General features: G+C 41.9%; 1 protein-coding gene across 2 annotated transcripts in view; it reads right to left on the bottom strand.

Moving 5' to 3' along the window:
• Positions 1–4,951: 4,951 nt before the first annotated feature.
• The window catches only part of LOC122558909 (inter-alpha-trypsin inhibitor heavy chain H3-like), an 87,374-nt gene continuing 78,826 nt past the window's right edge, over positions 4,952–13,499 (bottom strand). The window contains exons 19-20 of one of the 2 annotated variants that reach the window (XM_043707853.1): positions 9,475–9,489; positions 4,952–5,121 (exon numbers count right to left, since the gene is read on the bottom strand). In XM_043707853.1, coding sequence (XP_043563788.1) covers positions 5,087–5,121; positions 9,475–9,489 — 50 coding nt within the window. In that variant the 3' untranslated portion in view covers positions 4,952–5,086. Of the gene's footprint in view, positions 5,122–9,474; positions 9,493–13,499 lie in introns of both variants that reach the window. The other variant, XM_043707852.1, reaches the window with a different exon arrangement.

Genomic DNA, 13,499 nt, shown 5'->3' with positions numbered 1-13,499 from the left:
AAGATTTTCTCTATTTTAGGTATGCCTGGTGCTGCTCCTGGCATGCTGTCCTTCACTCTTTATTGAAACAGGGTTGATTTCCTGATGTGACGGTAATGGTTGAATTGAGGATAGGCCAGGCAATGAGCTTGCAAGTTGTGTGGAGTACAAACTAGCTCCTGCTATTGAATCACAGTGCCTCATGGATGGCCAGTCTTACATCTGTACAGATCTATCCCATTTACTGCAGTGATAATGCAACGCAACACAATGTAGAGTATTCTCAATATGAATGCAAGGCTTCACTTAAGGAAGGTGGTCACTCTTACTGATAATGTCATAGCCAGATATATCTGCAGCAAGCAGATTATTAATGATGAAGCCAAGTATGTTGTTCCTCCTGTTGGTTCCCCCACCCTTTTGCAGATCCAGTTAGAAGCTGTGTCCTTTAGGACTGGACCAGCCTGGGCAGTATTAGTGCTGCTGAGCTCTCCGATGGTGGACATTAAAGTGTCCACGTGGAGAATATTCTGCACCCTTGCCACCCTCAGCACTTCCTCCAAATGGTGTTGAACATGGAGGAGCACTGATTTATCAGCCAATGGGTGGGGTTGGCATGGAGAAGGGGATTTGGCATGGCAATCAGCAGGATGTTTCCTTGTTCATGCCTGAGCTGATCTCTCCTCGGTTTGTTCTGATGACAAGATGGCATTGACAGTGATGGCATTGTTTGGGTCATTGTGTGTAAGGTAAGATTCTATGAGTATGACTATTTCAAAACTGCTGCCTGACAATTTTGGCACTAGCCCACAGAGGCTGGTAAGGAGAACATTGCAGGGTTAATAGGGCTGAGTTTAATTTCGACTTTTCTTTCACCTCAGTTGATGCGTATCTTGTTTCATTCCTTCTTTCAGGCTTTCCAGTAATTGATACAACTGAATGGCTTGCTATATCATTTCAGTTGGCAGTTAAGAGTCAACCTCATCGCTGTGGTCTGGAATAAATATAGGCCAGATTGGTAAGGGCCAGTTATAATAAGGACCAATTATAATGAGAATTGGCTGTGGTTTCATGGTCGCCATTAGAGTTGTAATTCAAGATTTTTATTGAATTTAAATCTCATCACCTGCCTCAGCCCCAGTCCCCAGAACATTACCTGGGTGTCTGGATTCTAGTCCAATCACAATATCACTACACCATTACCTCCCCTTTTAAGGAAAAACTATTTAGGTTTCTGAGATATTGACAGATAGAGAAAAGCTGACCAAAGACCATTACCTTAGCTTTGAACTTCAGTTCAGAAGAATTAGCAGTTTAGTTCGGAAGGAAGAACAGTTTCCTCCTTGCAGAAGAATCAAGTTTTCAGTTCAGGAAGACCAGTCACCTGAGTGGAAGGGAGTTGGTTTGTGAAGTGTCCATGCTGTGAGAGCTTGTACAGGAGTATTTGAGTTGAGAGTGTAGTGCTGGAAAAGCACAGCAGGTCAGGCAGCATCGAGTGGCAGGAAAATCAATGTTTCGGGCATAAGCCGAACCTGCTGTGCTTTTCCAGCACTACACTCTCAACTCTGATCCCCTGCATCTCCAGTCCTCACTTTCTCCATAGGAGTATTTGACATTGACATTCAAACACTTGCAAGCAAATGATAATCAGAGCTAAGAGATCCCACAACCAACAAATCAGATTCAGTCATGAATGGACGTGGACAATTAAACAACTCATTGGAGGAGGAGGCTCCACAAATATTCCCATTCTCAATTATGGAAGTCAGAAGCCAAAAGTGCCAAGTGGATGATCAATCTTGTCTCCTCCAGTGGTCGCCAGTATCACAGTTACCAGCCTTAAGCCAATTTGATTTACTCCACATGATATCAAGAAATAATTGGAGGCACTGGATACTGCAAAGGTTATGGGCCCTGACAACATTCCAACAATATGACTGAAGACTTGTGCTCCAGAACTTGTCATATCCCTAGCTAAGCTGTTCCAGTACAGCTACAACATTTGCATCTATCTGACAATGTAGAAAATTTCCCAGTTTTGTCTTATACCCAGAAAGCAGGACAAATTCAATCCAACCAATTAATGTCCCATCCATCCACTCTCAATCATCAGTAAAGTGATGGAAGGTGACATCAATTGTGCCATAAAGCAGTACCTGCTCAGCAATAACCTGCTCAGGAGAAAGTGAGGACTGCAGATGCTGGAGAGTCAGAGTCAAAAGGTAAGATGCTGGAAAAAGCACAGCAGGTCAGGCAGCATCCGAAGAGCAGGAGAATCGAGCTTTCGGTCATAAGTCCTTCAGTCGGTGGCTTATGCCCGAAACATTGACTCTTCTGCTCCTCAGATGCTGCCTGACCTGCTGTGCTTTTTCCAGCACCACACTTTCGACCATAACCTGCTAAGTGAGGTCCATTTTGGGTTCTGCCATGGCCATTTAGCTCCTGACTTCACTACAGTGTTAGATCAAGCATGGATAAAAGAGCGGAGTTCAAGAGGTGAGGTGAGAGTATCAGCCCTTAACATTAATGCCACAGTTGATCAAGTGTGGCATAAGGAGTTCAAGAAGAACTGGAATCAAGGGGAATTGGGGGCAAACTCTCTGCTGAATGGAGTTATACTTGGTACACGGGAAGAAGACTGTAATGTCAACTCTAAGACATCTTTGTAGGAGTTCCTCAGGGTAGTGACCTAGGCCTAAGCATCTTTGGGTGCTACATCAATCACCCTCCCTCCATCATAAGGTCAGAAGTGGAGATGTTTTCTGGTGTTTGGACAATCAGATACTGAAGCAACCATTGTTCAAATGCAAAGATACCTGGACAACATCCAGGCTTGAACTGACAAGTGTCAAGTAACATTCATGCCAGACAAATGCCAGGCAATGATCATCTCCAATAAGAGATGATCTAACTACTGTCCCTTGATATTCAATAGTGTTACCATCACTGAATCTCCCACTACTAACATCCTTGGGGTTACCATTGACCAGAAACTCAAATGGACTCACCATATGAACACAGTGCCTACAAGAGAATGTCAGAATCTAGGAATACTGCAGCGAATAATTCACCTCATGACTCCCAAAGCCTATCCACAATTACAAAGCGCAAGTCAGGAATGTGATGGAATGCTCCCCACTTGTCTGGATGGATGCAGCTCCAACAGCACTCAAGAAGTTCGACACCATCCAGACAAAGCAACCTGCTTGATTGGAACCACATCCACAAGCATCTACTGACACTCATTAACAGCACTGTGCACCATCCACAGAAATTTCAAGCCCATGACCACTTCCACCTCGAAGAACAAGGGCAGTAGATACATGGGAACACTATCACCTTCAAGTTTCTTTCAAAGCCACTCACCATCCTGACTTGGAAATATATTGCTGTAACTTCAGTGTCACTGGGTCAAAATCCTGGAAATCCCTCTCTAAGAGCATTGTGGCTCTATCCATCACTTGTGGGCTTGCAACAGTTCAAAGAGGACACTCACCACCATCTTCTCAAAGGCAACAAAGCAGATAATAGTTGCTGGTCAACCAGCAACTGCCATTTCCCATGAATGAATAATAAAAAGTGAAGTCTCTTGCATAGTGACCAGAAATAATTCACTTTCCCTTCCAAAATGTGGCAGGGCTGAAGTCAATTATGGCAGAATGGATTGAAGCCAAGACCTTGAAAGCACTTTACAGCTAATGAGGGTAGCATGGGCGGCACGGTGGCACAGTGGTTAGCACTGTTGCCTCACAGCGCCAGAGACCCGGGTTCAATTCCCGACTCAGGTGACTGACTGTGTGGAGTTTGCACATTCTCCCCGTGTCTGCGTGGGTTTCCTCCGGGTGATCTGGTTTCCTTCCATAGTCCAAGGATGTGCAGGCTAGGTGGATTAGCTATTGTAAATAGGATTACAGGGATAGGGTATGGTCTGGGTGGGATACTTTTCAGAAGGTTGATGTGGACTCAGTGGCCTGCTTCCACACTGTAGAGATTCAATGAGTTATTCCTGAAGCCACCGTTTGATTGTAGGAAGCAATGTGTCCAGGTCATCTGCTTTTACAATGATGATTGAGGGATAGATATTTACCAGGATACTGGGGATAATCCCATCACTTCTCTTCAAAATATTGCGTGGGATATATCTCATTAATCTCAGAGAGCAAACAGATCTTTGGTTCAAAATCTAATCTGAAAGCGAGCACTTCCAAAAGTTCAGCGCTCTCTCAATACAACTCTGGAAAGACAATCTAGAGTTTTGTGTTCATGTCTCTGAAGCAGCGCCTGAACTCACAATATTCCAATTCATAGTCATGAGTGTTATCAACTGAGCAATGAAATAGAGCCAGAGAACCATACAGTGCAGAAGATGCCCGTCAGCCCAATGAATTTGTGCTGACTTATCTACACCAATTATACTTTCCAATGCCTGGCCTTGAATGTTATTGGAATGCTCATCCCAGTACTTTTGAAAGTTATGAGGTTTCCTACCTCTATTATCTCCCAGGCTGTGCATTCCAGAAACCCATAAATTCTCTGAGTGGAATTTCTTTTCTTCTAAACCGCTTGCCCTTCACCTTATAATTATGTCCCCTTGTTACTGACCCTTCAACTAAAGGGAACAGTTGTGTCCTATCCACCCTGTCCCTGCCCTCTTCATCTTATACACCTTATCAGTTCCCCATTCAACTCTCTCTGCTCTAAAGAAAACAGCCTGAGCTCATCCAGCCATACTTCATAGCTAAGGCATGCCATCTCAGGCAACATCCTGGTAAATGGCCTCTGCATACCCTGCGCTGCAATCACATTATTTCTATAATGTTGTACCCAGGACTGCGCACAGTACTCTAGCTGGAGCTGTACAAACTCTTTGGCTTTACCAAAGTTTGGTACAGCTCCAACATAATCTCCCAACATAATTCATATACTACATGAAACAATAAATTATTAAACCATGTCTTACCAGGAGCAAATGTGGGCATGATATCTGCAGAGATAAAAAATGTATAATCCATCAAGTAAATTAGCTTAAGATATTTGATCTCAAAGCATGCTTTTGTAATGTGTTCTATGATTAATAAAAACAAGTGTCAGATATGTTGCTTAATTGTCACGTCTTACCAGTAGGAAATATGGGCATGATTCCTGCAGAGATAAAAAAATGTATAATTGATCAAGTTAGTTAACTTAAGATATTTGATCTCAAAGCATGAGTTTATAATCTGTTCTTTGATTAATGAAAGCAAGTGTCAGATTTTTTTAACTACCCAATTAACCTGTCCTACCACATTCAGTGATCTTTGGACAAGCACCCAAGATCCCACGAAATGCCATCTTCCCCATTATTAATCACCTGGCCAATCATTGTGCCATCCACAAACTTACTTATTGCCAACCCCACCCTCCAAATTCTTGTCAATACATTCACTTATATATATATGAACAATAAGAAATGCAACTAGACACTGGTTTCCAGTCATATAAATAGTCTTCTACAACCACCCTTTATCCCCTACCATTAAGTCAATTTTGGATACATCTTGTAAAGCTACCCTGGATCCCATGTGCTTCCATCTTATTTATCAGTCTCCTATGTTGGACCTTGTGAAAAGCTTTGCTGAAATCCATGTAAATTACTTCTATTGTCAGTATCTATTGTCCACTCCTAATCACATTCTGGAGCAATCAGAAGCAACCACATAATTATGGGCCTCGTGACCTCAGACTGGGTAAGGATGGCACTTTTCTTATCCTAAAGGACAATAATGAACCATACATGTTTTTCTGACAATTGAGCATAGTTTCCTTGTCACCATTAGTGAGACTAGCTTTTAAATCCAAATATTTTAAAACTTGACTGTAAAGTTTATCAACTAACTTATAGAATCATAGATCATACAGCTCCAAAACAGACCCTTCGTTCCAACCAGTCCACATTGACTGTATTCCAAACTAAATTAGTCCAACTTGGCCCATATCCCTCCAAACCTTTCCTGTTTGTGTGCTTATCCAAATGTCTTTTAAACTTTGTAATTGTCTCTGCATTCACCACATTCTCTGGAAGTTCATTCCACACAGAAACCACTCTCTGAGTTAAAAAAAAATTGCCCCTCATATCTTTTTAAAGTCTTTCTCCTCACACCTTAAAAATTTCCCCTAATCTTGAAATCCCCCACCTGAGGAAAAAGGTGCCTGTTATTCACCATATCTATACCCCTCATGACTTCATAAACCTTCATAAGATTTCCCCTCAACCTCCAATGCTCCAAAAAAAGATTCCCAGCCTATCTAGTTACTCCATATAACTCAAACCCTTCATTCCCAGCAATATCCTGGTAAATCTTTTCTGCAGCGTTTTCACTTTTATAATAACCTTCCCATAACAGGGCGATTAGAACTGTACCCAATACACCAGAGGGGTCTCACCAACGTCCTGTGCAACCTCAGCATAACATCCCAACTCCGATACACAAAGCTCTGAGCAAAGAAGGCAAAATACCTTCTTAACCACCCTTTCTATAGGGTGAAAATGTCAAAGAATTATGTACCTGAACTCGTAGGTCTCTCTCTTTTCTACAGCACTATTCATGACTCTACTTTTAATTGTATACATTCTGCCCTTGTTTGTTTTACCAAAATGCAATACCTCGCATTTATCCAAATTGAGCTCCATTTACTCTTCAACCGATTGATTCAATTGATCAAGATTTCTTTGTCATTTTAGATAACCTTCTTCACTGTCCACCAATTTTGGTGTCATCCGTAAACTGACTAACCATGCCTTCTATATTCTCATCTAAATGACAAACAAAAGTGGACTCAGCACTGATCACTGTGGAACATTGCTGGTCACAGGTCTGTCTCTTGCTGTTAAGCCAAATCGCATGTGATCTAATTTTACTAATTAGTCTACTATGCAGCACCACTGATCCAGAATCTGGTTTCCAGCATCTGCAGTCATTGTTTTTACCTCGTTGATTTTAACCCTACTGCGAATCCTCTTGCAAGGATGCCTGCCTTGAAGAAGTTTTCCTCCTCTCTCTACAAGAATCTCAGGAAGTCTCTCTCCCACTGCAACTCCCAGGTCATTTCCTCTGCCCTGAAGCTCTTCCGACCTGCCCAGCTCCTTTTCCACCTATCCACTCCACCCTCTCCTCCCTGACCTATCACCTTCATCTCCTCCCCCACTGACCTATTGTACTCTATGCTACTCTATCCCCACCCCCACTCCCACCCTCCTCTAGCTTATCTCTCCACACTTCAGGCTCTCTGCCTTTATTCCTGATGAAGGGCTTTTGCCCGAAACGTCGATTTCGAAGCTCCTTGGATGCTGTCTGAATTGCTGTGCTCTTCCAGCACCACTGATCCAGAACCTTGTCACAGGCTTGACTAACAACCGAGTAAATAAAGTCTACTGTTCTGCCCTCATCAGTCCTGAATCACCCACATTCACCAAAATCCTGTCCTGGACTGCCCACATTGATGCGATGGTCAGGGCAGCACAACAATGCCTCTCCTTCCTCAGGAGAATAAGGAAATTTAGCATGTCTGTAAGGACTCTCACCAACTTTTACAGATGCACCATAAAAATCATTCTATCTGGATGCATCACAGCTTGTTATGGCAACTGCTTGCTCAGAACCGTAAGAAACTAGATAGTTGTGAACACAGCCCAGTCCATCACACAAGTCAACTTTCCATCCATGGATTCCATCGACACTCCTTGCTGCCTCAGAAAGGCAGCCAACATCATCAAAGACCACTCCCAGCCTGGTTATAATCTCTTCCAATCTCTTCCATCAGGCAGAGAGTACAAAAGTTTCAAAACATGTAACAAAAAGTTCAAGAACAGCTTCTCCCTGGCTGTTATTAGACTTCTGAATGGACCCCTCAAATTTCAAATGTAATATCAATCTTCTTTTTTGTGTGCCTACTTTATATTCCTCGCTCTGTTTGATCATCCTATGATCATTATATGTATTGATTGCCTATACTGCATGCAAAACAAAACATTTCACTGTACCCAGGTATATGTCACAATAATAAATTAAATCAAATCAAATCTTTTTGGTTGGTTCCTCAAAAAGCTCAATTAAAATTGTGAGACACAATTTCCCTCACACAAAACCATGCTGACTATTCCTATTCATTCTTTGCCTCTCCAAATGCATATAAATCCTATTTTTCAGAATTACCTCCACTGAAGTCACACCCAGAGATTTAAAGTTCCTGGGCTTCTCCTTACATCCCTTCTCAAACAGAGGCACAGCATTAGTCACTCTCTAGTTATCTGGAATCTCACCCATAGATGATACAAATATTTCTGTAAGGGGCCCCACAAATTGCTCTTTAACTTTCCACAATGCCCTAGGATACACTAGATCAGGTCCTGGAGATTTATCCACCTTTAGATTTTCTGAAACCTCCAGCAACAATCTTGATGATATTTGAATAATTTGAGAACTGGCCTGGGCCTCAAGATTATTTCTCCACACACATTACAGCTTTACCATCATTATGCCTTATTCATAGAGTGTATGAAACAATAAATGATCAAATCATAACTTAGGATCAACAAATGTGGGAAAGATACTTGCAGAAATACAAATCATACAATCAATTAAATAAATTAGCTTAAGATATTTGATCACAACACATTCTCTTATAGCCTGTTCCATGTTTAATGAAAGCAAGTGTTGGATATGCTTCTTAACTACCCAATTAACCTGTCCTGCCTCATTCACTGATCTTTGGAAACACACCCCATGACCCCACTGTTCTTCCAAGCTATATGTGTCCTGTGATTCCTTGTGTATCTTGTCTTGTTACTTCTGCCAAAACATATTATGTTACAGTTTTCAGGGTCAAATTCCACCTGCCACTGATCCACCCATCTAAATAATATATCATCTGTCTCTATCTTCCTGCAACCAAATGCCACCTCCCTCATTATTAATCACCTGACCAATCTTTTTGCCATCTACAAACTTACTTATTACTTACCTTACCCTACAAATTCTTGCCAATTTATTGGTTTATATATATGGACAATAAGAGGCGCAGCACTGAACCCTGTGGAATCCACTAGACACTGGTTTCCCATCATGCAAATAGCCCTCTGTCCACCCTCTATCCCCTACCAGTAAGTCAATTTTGGATCTATCTTGTGAGGTTACCCTGGATCCTATGCGCTTTTATCTTATTTATCAGTCTCCCACATGGGACGTCTGTGAAAAGCTTTGCTGAAATCCATATAAACTACATCTATTGCCAGTATCTATTGTTCATTCCTAATCACACTCAGGAGCAATTAAGAAACAGCCATATAAATATGGGCATCGCGACCCCAGACTGGGTAAGGATAGCACATTTCATATCCTAAAGGATATCAGTGAACCATATGTATTTTTCTGAGAATTGAGGTTAGTTTCCTGGTTACCATCATTGCGCCTTATTCATATATTATATGAAATAATAAATGATCAAATTGTAACTTACGAATAGGCATGATATCTGCTGAAATAGAAAATGTATGATCAGTTAAGTAAATTAGCTTAAGATATTTGATCACAACACATCCTCTTGTAATCTGTTCCATGATTAATGAAAGCAAGTGATGCATATGCTCCTGACTACCCAATTAACCTGTCCTGCCTCATTCACTGATCTTTGGACAAGTCCCCCGAGATCCCATTGTTTCTCTGAACTTCATGTGCCCTACCATTCAATGGATTTGTTGTCTTGTTACTTCTTCCAAAAGGCATCATGTCACAGTTTTCAGGGTTAAATACCACCTGCCACTGATTCACCCATCTAACCAACCTGCCTGTATCTTGTTGTAACCAAATACCATCTTCCTTATTATTAATCACCTGGCTAGTCTTTGTACCATCCACAAACTTACTTATCACCAACCCCACTTCCCAATCCTCAGTTGTGTGTTGATTTATTCATATATGAGACAAGGAGACACTGGTCTTCAGTTGCATAAATAGTCTTCGATGACCACCATCTGTCTCCGACTATTAAGTTAATTTTGAATCCATCTTGCGAAGTTACCCTTGATCCTATGTGCTTTTATCTCATTTATCCGTCTCCCATGTGGGACTGTGTCAAAGGCTTTGCTGAAATCCATAAAAACTACATCAATTGCACTCTCCTCATCTACACTCTTGTCACGGCCTTGAAAACTTAAATCAAATTTGTTAGGCATGATCACCCTCTTAAAAAATGATGCTGACAATTCCTGATCAAACCTTGCCTCTCCAAATGGAGGTTCCTCTTTTCCCTCCCACTGATGTGAGACTAATGGGTCTGTAATTACCTGGTTTATCCTTACCACTCTTCTTGAAATGTGGAACACATTAGCTGTGCTCCAGTCCTCAGGCACCTCCTCTCTGGCCACACAGCAATTAAAATTTTGGGTCAAGGCCCCTGTAATTTGCTCCCTCAGCCCTTCAGCAGTCTGGCATACAGTTCATTCAGATCTGTGTATGTCTTCTATGGTTGAAATATTTTTTTTTACACTACTGCATCCAATATAGGTGTCACTGGCAGGGCCAACATTTATTGCTCATTCCTAATCACACTCGGGGCAGTTAAGAATCAACCACTTAAATATAGGCCTAACAACTCCAGAGTTGGTAAGAATGGCACATTTCTTAACATAAAGGTTATTAGTGAATAATATGTATTTTTCTGACAATTGATGATAGTTTCTTGGTTACCAGTACTGAGACCAGCTTTCAAATTCAGAAATTTTAAAAACTGAATGTAAAGTTCACCAACTACCATGATGAGATTTGAACACAAGTTTGCCTAGGCCTTGAGTTTATTTGTCCAGTGACACTGCAGCTATACCATAATTGTCTCTTATTAAAATATTATATGAAATAATAAATAATAAAACTTACAATCTGGGGCCATTTATGCAAAGATAAAAATGCATAATAGATTAGGAAAATTAGCTTAAGATACTTACAGTCATAGAGTCATAGAGCCTTACAGCATGGAGACAGATCCTTCGGTCCAACCCATCCATGTCAACCAGATATCCCAACTCAATCTACTCCCACCTGCCAGCACCCGGCCCATATCCCTCCAAACCCTTCCTATTCATATACCCATCTGAATGTCTCTTAAATGTTGCAATTGTACCAGCCTCCACAATATCCTTTGGCAGCTCATTCCATACATGTACCACCCTCTGTGTGAAAAAGTTGCCCCTTAGGTCTCTTTTATATCTTTCCCCTCTCACTCTAAACCTATGCCCTCTAGTTCTGGACTTACCGACCCCAGGGAAAAGACTTTGTCTATTTATTCTATCCATGCCCCTCATAATTTTGTAAATCTCTATAAGGTCACCCCTCAGTCTCCGACGCTTCAGGGAAAACAGCCCCAGCCTGTTCAGCCTCTCCCTGTAGCTCAAATCCTCTAACCTATAGTTTCACAAAGACCTCTCTATTTTAACAATTCATTCCTTTTTGAAACAAAGGCCCACATTTCGTTTGCCTTTCCCATTACCTGCTCAAATTCGATGCTAGATTTTTTTTTGATTTATGCATGAGTATCCCCACTTCTCAGTCCATTGGCCCATCTGTTCCAGATCCTGTTGTAATCTGAGGTAATCCTCTTCGCTGTCCACTACACTTCCAATTTTGGTGGCATCTGCAAACTTACAACTGTCCCTCTTATGCTCGCATCCAAATCATTTATGTAAATGACAAAAAGTAGAGGGCCCAGCACCGATCCTTGTGGCACTCCACTGGTTACAGGCCTCCAGTCTGAAAAACAACCCTCCACCACCACCCTCTGTCTTCTACCTTTGAGCCAGTTCTTTATCCAAATGGCTAGTTCTCCCTGTATTCCATGAGATCTAACCTTGCTAATCAGTTTCCCATGGGGAACCTTGTCGAACGCCTTACTGAAGTCCATATAGATCACAGTAACTGCTCTGCCTTCATCAATCTTCTTTGTTACTTCTTCAAAAAACTCAATCAAGTTTGTGAGACATGATTTCCCACGCACAAAGCCATGTTTATTATCCCGAATCAGACCTTGTCTTTCCAAATACATGTACATCCTGTCCCTCAGGATTTTCTCCAACAACTTGCCCACCACTGAGGTCAGGCTCACCGGACTATAGTTTCCTGGCTTGTCTCTACTGCCCTTCTTAAACAGTGGTACCACATTTGCCAACCTCCAGTCTTTCGGCACCTCACCTGTGACTATCAATGATACAAATATCTCATCAAGAGGCCCAGCAGTCACTTCTCTGGCTTCCCACAGAGTTCTCGGGTATACCTGATCAGGTCCTGGGGATTTATCCACCTTTAACCATTTCTAGACATCCAGCACTTCCTCCTCTACTTGATCACCCTTGCTGAGATATTGTATCATTGATAGTCACAGGTAGGGCCTGGAAGACTAGAGATTGGCGAATGTAGTGCCACTATTTTGGAAAGGTGGTAAGGAAAAACCAGGGAACGAGAGACTGGTGAGTCTGATATCAGTGGTGGGCAAGTTATTGGAAGGAATCCTGAGGGACAACATTTACATATATTTGGAAAGGCAAGGACTGATTAGGGATAGTCAGCATGGCTTTGTGCATGGGAAATCATGTCTCGTGAACTTGATTGAGTTTTTTTGAAAAAGTAACAAAGAGGATTGATGAAGGCAGAGTGGTGGACGTGTTCAATGTGGACTTCAGTAAGGCGTTTGACAAGGTTCCCCATGGGAGACTGATTAGCAAGGTTAGATCTAATGGAATACAGGGACAACTAGACATTTGGACACAGAACTGGCTCAAAGGTAGAAGACAGAGAATGGTGGTGGAGGGTTGTTTTTCAGACTGGAGGCCTTTGACCAGTGGAGTCCCACAAGGATCGGTGCTGGGTCCACTGCATTTCATCATTTATATAAATGATTTGGATGTAAACGTAAGAGGTATAGTTAGTAAGTTTGCAGATGACACCAAAATTGGAGGTGGAGTTGTACCTTTGAGTACAATGGGATCTTGATCAAATGGGCCAATGGGCTGAGGAGTGGCATATGGAGTTTAATTTTTATAAATATGAGGTGCTGCATTTTGGAAAACCAAATCAAAGCAGGACTTATACACTTAATGGTAAGGTCCTAGGGAGTGTTGCTGAACAAAGAGACCTTGGAGTGCAGGTTCAAAGATCCTTGAAAGTAGAGTCACAGGTAGATAGGAAAGTGAAGCAGGTGTTTGGCATACTTTCCTTTATTGGTCAGTGTATTGAGTATAGGAGTTGGGAGGAGAAAGTGAGGACTGCAGATGCTGGAGATCAGAGCTGAAACAGGTTGATAGGAAAGTGAAGCAGGTGTTTGGCATACTTTCCTTTATTGGTCAGTGTATTGAGTATAGGAGTTGGGAGGAGAAAGTGAGGACTGCAGATGCTGGAGATCAGAGCTGAAAAATGTGTTGCTGGAAAAGCGCAGCAGGTCAGGCAGCATCAAAGGAGCAGGAGAATCGACGTTTCGGGCATAAGCCCTTCTTCAGG

The sequence above is a fragment of the Chiloscyllium plagiosum genome, chromosome 18, assembly GCF_004010195.1.
Source record: "Chiloscyllium plagiosum isolate BGI_BamShark_2017 chromosome 18, ASM401019v2, whole genome shotgun sequence".
Classification (NCBI taxonomy): Eukaryota; Metazoa; Chordata; class Chondrichthyes; order Orectolobiformes; family Hemiscylliidae; genus Chiloscyllium; species Chiloscyllium plagiosum.
Note: the sequence above shows the minus strand (reverse complement) of the source record. Positions and strands in the feature narration are given on the sequence as shown.